Source organism: Copadichromis virginalis, linkage group LG18, assembly GCF_057382275.1.
Source record: "Copadichromis virginalis isolate Kocher_CV1m ecotype Utaka linkage group LG18, C_Virginalis_male_GT1.1, whole genome shotgun sequence".
In the NCBI taxonomy this organism is placed as follows: Eukaryota; Metazoa; Chordata; class Actinopteri; order Cichliformes; family Cichlidae; genus Copadichromis; species Copadichromis virginalis.
The window spans coordinates 9668061-9673472 of NC_140635.1; the positions used below are offsets into that span (position 1 = coordinate 9668061).

The 5412-nt window shown below is 36.0% G+C and overlaps 1 protein-coding gene across 1 annotated transcript; it reads left to right on the forward strand.

Annotated features, from left to right (window-relative positions):
* Nucleotides 1-861: 861 nt before the first annotated feature.
* On the forward strand, nucleotides 862-4301 carry dnaaf6 (dynein axonemal assembly factor 6). The gene is made up of 7 exons (XM_085440080.1): nucleotides 862-944; nucleotides 1045-1172; nucleotides 1532-1598; nucleotides 1692-1797; nucleotides 2013-2109; nucleotides 3642-3727; nucleotides 3969-4301. The coding sequence occupies exons 2-7, from the start codon at nucleotides 1077-1079 to the stop codon at nucleotides 4096-4098; spliced, it is 582 nt and encodes a 193-aa protein (XP_085296206.1). The 5' UTR covers nucleotides 862-944; nucleotides 1045-1076; the 3' UTR covers nucleotides 4099-4301.
* Nucleotides 4302-5412: the final 1111 nt, after the last annotated feature.

Sequence of the window (5412 nt, forward strand, 5' to 3'; positions counted from 1 at the left end):
AGTTTCACCATAAATTGACTGCCTGTCATGCATATGTTTGAATGGGTTCGTTATCAATAAAGTTGCAAAAAAGGAATAACCTACTTGTTAAAGGTAGATTGTGAAGGTATGGGTAAACTAAATACACTGTAAGAACTATATTTTTAATGACAACTTTAAAATAGGAAGTTAGAATGAGGACTTAAGCAAGCTGCTTTATTTTAGTAGTCTACAATAAAGTCCTCGGTGCTTAACTGGGATATCTGCTGTTCTGATCCACTGCCCTCATAATATGATACTCAAATATTCCACGTAAAAGTCAAAGCTAAGGCAAGGTCTGCTACCTGAGGTAGGCTAAATTGGATGGAATTATTAGTACTTACATCACTTTCTTTTTAAACAGTTTTAACAACTTATAGTCATTCTTTCTTTTATTTACAATCTTAGATACACCACTGATATTTAGACTGCACTTTTGCCGGACTAATCTAAAGCAAAGCTGTTTACAGTGCATAAAGCATTTAGCCTGTAACAGCGTCCTATAAAAGTCACCCAGCAGCCATCTTGCTAACCCATTCAGGCATAAATATGACACCTATTTTAAACCATTACGTGAATTAACTTTCAGTTAAATTTAAATAGTCAGTGGGACATTACATTAATGAAGCAGTCGTTCATTCTTATACAACTCTGTGCTAAAATAAGTCTTTGTTTCTTTGTTTGTTTTCTCAGTGCCTAGTTTTTCTCGTATACAGTACAGTATGCATTATTCTCAAAGCTGCAATAAAAAAAAAAGAGAGCAAGAGGAGATCGTGATATTAGAAATTCCCTGGCAAGGCTTCTTAGCTCACGGCGATCTGCGTAACCGTGACTCTGGCCACGTAATTTGTTCGACGTCACTGGTTGCCATGGCAGCGGGAAAGCCTGGCGTCTCCAGGGAAACAGAAAGCGTCAACAATCCAAACGTGAGCTGCTAAAATTAGTATACTAGCACCAATTAAAATAATTGTTTTGTCATAGTTACTTATAGTTTAGCAGCTTTCTTCTCCTCGTTTGTGTCCGCAGCGCTTTTTATTTTGTTTATTAGTTTTTTCTGAATGGATTGTCTTGGGGTATCTTCCGCAAAGAGCCTCCGGGCTCTGTCTGCCTTGTTGTCCAGTCAGCAGGATGAAGAAGAGGAAGATGAGTGTAAAGTAAGATCTACATGCGTTCATGTTAAAACCCTGCTAACACTAGCCTTTAGTATATTCCTCAGAAATTGTAGTCTCTTTACATTTTTCAAAAAGCAACATTTTAATCCTATGTATATAGGAAGGATAATCAATCAACACTAGCAAAATGAACCTTTAAAAATAATTTTTCAATAAAAATATAAATTTTAGGGTATTTAGAAAAATGGTGTAAAGTTTATTAGTCTGCAGGTGTGGGCAGGGAGGACCAATGGGAGAATATGGAGTAAAACGAAGTGGACAGAATATGTATCATTGTATTTCAACTACAGCAACCATTAAGCCAAGTCTCTCCCCACACTAATATTAGTTTATGTTCACAGGATGTGAAAGCATATGCACGTTTGGGTCCCGGACATATTGGCCCCCTACCCAAAAACGAAAAACAAGGTATTTTTCAATTATAAGCACTCTAAAAAAGTATTTATTCAAGCATACTGTTTCTGCATTTGTCTTTCTCTCTTTATGTGACTGTTTAATTAGTGTCAACCGCAAACACGAAGAAGAACAGCAAAGATATCTGGTGTGAAGAAGAAGTGGCCGAAGGCTCACAGTATGATGATCTGACTGACCCAAGGCCACAACCTGAGTAAGACTGCAATGCAGAAAGAGACACACACCAACAGTGGATGTAAAAAAGCATCAAACATTATGAAAAGCGGATATTTAAAGGTTCAAAAGAGTCCTCATACTTTCTCAAACACTGTCTGTTTCTGAGTTTAATCTCCTTTAAATGTCTGGTAATGTGATATTTGTTGTGTTTGGTTTTAGTGTGTCTGCTTCATTTATAACCTCTGTGTGCAGGTATGAAATAATCCTGAAGCAGAGTGTAGGAACAGAGGATCTCTTCTTGGGATTAAGCAGAAAGGATCCATCCTCCATGTGTTGTGAAGCCATGCTGGTAACTTACCAAGTGTCACAAGATTTCTTAACACTTCACTCAGTGCACTTTTTTGATACTAAAATGAAATGCACAAGGTTGTGATCAAGAGCAGCAAGGCATGAATCTCCTATTAAATGTTGGCTGGCTTCAGATAATTCTGTTGAAGACGTAGTTAGTTTTAGACTTTAGAAAGGAACAGTCTAAAAATGTTCAGGAGCACAGGTGAGACAGGTTAACGCTATAGTGACCAGGCTCTATATATGTAAAAAATATTTAAATGCTTCTAATAGTGTTTATCTTTCCTCTACTGTTCACCTGATCTCTGACAGATACTTCAAAATGTTCTCAAATTGCTAAGATTGCCTTTGTCTGTTACTTTGTGTAAATATGAAATGTTATGTATATTTAAGGGAATTGTGTGTTTTAGTATGTTTGTATCATTTTCACTCCAAAATACAGATGAACTGACTTACAATACTTCGATCAGCAACAAATTACAAAGAAGACATCATAGATCAGGGTGTTTTTTCATTGTCTTTAACTTCCAATCTTCTAAACAAAATCTAAACAAAAGTCTTGTTTATAGATTTATAAAGCTGATTTTGTTCATCTAGATTTCAGTGGGAGAAACATTTCACCGGGTTACTCCTTCAGTCTCAGCTGACAGCAGGTTTCCCCAAACTTATAAACAATACAGTTGCATAATGAGAGAAAGCACTATTGCTTTCATGATCAGAACACGCATTGTCATAACCACAGACCTTCTGGCTCTTTGTTAAGCAATGCTGCTAGTTTCAGTCATTATGCAAGCATACTGTGTGTAAGGTTGGGGAAACCTGCATTTAGCTGAGACTGACAAAGTCACTTGGATGGGTGATGTAGTGTTTCTCCTACTGAAATCCAAATGAAAAGAATCAACTTTCTGGGATTTCCTCACCTGTATTATTGAGCATGCATTAAAACATATGTAAAAAGATTTCCAATAAATAATATTTGGAGTGTGTATTTAAAATAGTTTGTGTTAAAACACTTATAAATATTGAGATTACGTGCATTCACTCTTTTAGATTGGTCATAGTAAGATGCTTGATTCTGGAATAATCACCGATATGGCACAATAATTACAGCAGCTATTTAGGTACTTTCACCTACTGGAAGGATCTCCACAGCAGATCCGCATATTTGATTTGGCACACATTTTATGCTGGTTGCCCTTCATGATGCAACCATTTATCCGGCTTTGAAATCAACACTGTAGTACACTAGCTGTTTCAGGATCTCAAACTGGGATGTTTCACATGTAATGTGTGTTAACCTTTAAAAAGTGGAAGAAGTAGAAGTAATATTCAAAGTAGGAAACAACTAACAATCTAAAAAACCCAGCATCACATATACTGGAAGGAGGAAAGTATTTTTAAAAACCTAATCTTGCATTACAATTGAAGAATAAAAAAGGGGAAATGTTTTTAAAATAAAAATGATACATATATATATATATTAATGTGAACAGTGTAGAATAATAACAATGCTAACTTTTCCCTCACTTGTAGGTAAAAATCAAACTACCAGACACTAAAGCAAAAGAGGTGGTACTGGATGTGAAAGAAAAGTTCCTTGATCTACGGACGCCGAAATAGTAAGAGATCCTTTGAAAATGTTTGCTTTCATTTTTAATTCCCTGAAGACTTAGAGGCAACATTTAAGGCCAGAAGCGCCCTGTTTCAGATATTTCCTTTTAATCAGAGGTGCATGCCAAGATCTGAGCTTTGATTGCTTTATCACACAACTCTTAATGTCTTTCAGTGTTAGACATATATCATCCCCCCCTCAGTGCTACTTGTTTTTTTTTTTTAACCTGCCTTTCCATCTGTTTTCAGCAAACTGGGGCTCCATCTCCCCGATCCGGTCCACAAAAATGAGAGCAAGGCCCAGTTCTTCAGTGAGAGGGAGGAACTGGAGGTGACTCTACTAATGAAGCGTCCTATGGACTTCATCAATATGCAATGAAAAAGGATGATTTAGCAGCAAATAACATTATACAAACTGACACATTAAGCATTAAAACCAGAAAGGAATTGGAAAATAATCAGCAAAAACTCTGCTATGAATTTCTTCATGAATTTTGTGAGTTTAAGCTATTGCTTGTGCCATCACAGCCTCTATGACTGTTAAATTGTGGATTTCTAATAAATACTTGACTCCAAAATGGATTATTTTCATTTTTCACTTCAAATTTCTACACCCAATACCCTACAATGACAACATGAAAAAATTTACTTTAAATTTTTTTGCAAATTTGATAAAAATAAACAAAAAACATACAATATGTACAGATGTATTCAGCCTTTGCTCACCATTATGCAAGCGTACTGTGTGTAAGGTTGGGGAAACCCTTATTTTGAGGAACACTGAACATGATACCTGGAACTGTCTATTTTTAAACAATCTTTTATCTGCATAACATTTACCATTCATAGTGTATATTGCAGTACAACAACTTAATGTAGCTGTTATTACTGACTTTCATGGTGTACACATCTTAATTTGGTACACAGCTTAATTAATCTTTGAATTCGGGTCTTTTGAAGCCATTTTATACAACTTTTCACTGGACTGGAGCCTATCCCAGCAGGGCTAATATATAGTGACCGAAAAAAGATTCACGTCACAGTCCCACCTAGGAGAATTTAGAATTACCAGTCAATCTTTCCTCATTAATGTCTTTGGGCTGTGGGGAGAGTTTTGAACATGCAAACTCCATACAGGAGTACCCAGAGCTCAGTGCTGCCTGAAGATGATATACAAGAAAATTGCTCAGCCTTCATTTTAAAAAAATACTTTTATATTAACACAAAACTTAATGGAGATGCTGCATTTACTGAATTACATACTAACTCTTATCATCTTTATACTTGTTCTCGTTTTGGAAACAATCAATCATACTACTACTACCAGCGCCACCACTACTATTTCTAATATTACTGCAAGTAATATTACTGCTAATAACAACTTATATAGAAAGACACATAGACAGTTTTCATCATGCAGGCTTAAACTTTAACTATTAATTGTTCATTCATTCTCCTCATTTCAAGTCAAGTGTCTGAAGGACTGTTTAATTTTTACCATGATCAAAGAAAAGTATCTAAGTAGAGTATTTTAGTAATTTTCCATTGATGACTGGAGAGAAAAACTAGCTACCTGCGTTTGTTATACTGGTGCATCGAATACTGGGGGTAAATAATTCACAAATAATTCCAATGTAACTTTCCTACATTCGCAACTCGTAGCACCCCCCGGTGAGCAGTGCCACACCCCCGG

Coding starts and splice junctions, on each gene's coding strand:
- dnaaf6 (XM_085440080.1), top strand. CDS start 1,077: ATGGATTGTCTTGGGGTATCTTCCGCAAAGAGCCTCCGGGCTCTGTCT. Junction 1,798..2,012: donor GACCCAAGGCCACAACCTGA/GTAAGACTGCAA, acceptor CTCTGTGTGCAG/GTATGAAATAATCCTGAAGC. Junction 2,110..3,641: donor TGTGTTGTGAAGCCATGCTG/GTAACTTACCAA, acceptor CCTCACTTGTAG/GTAAAAATCAAACTACCAGA.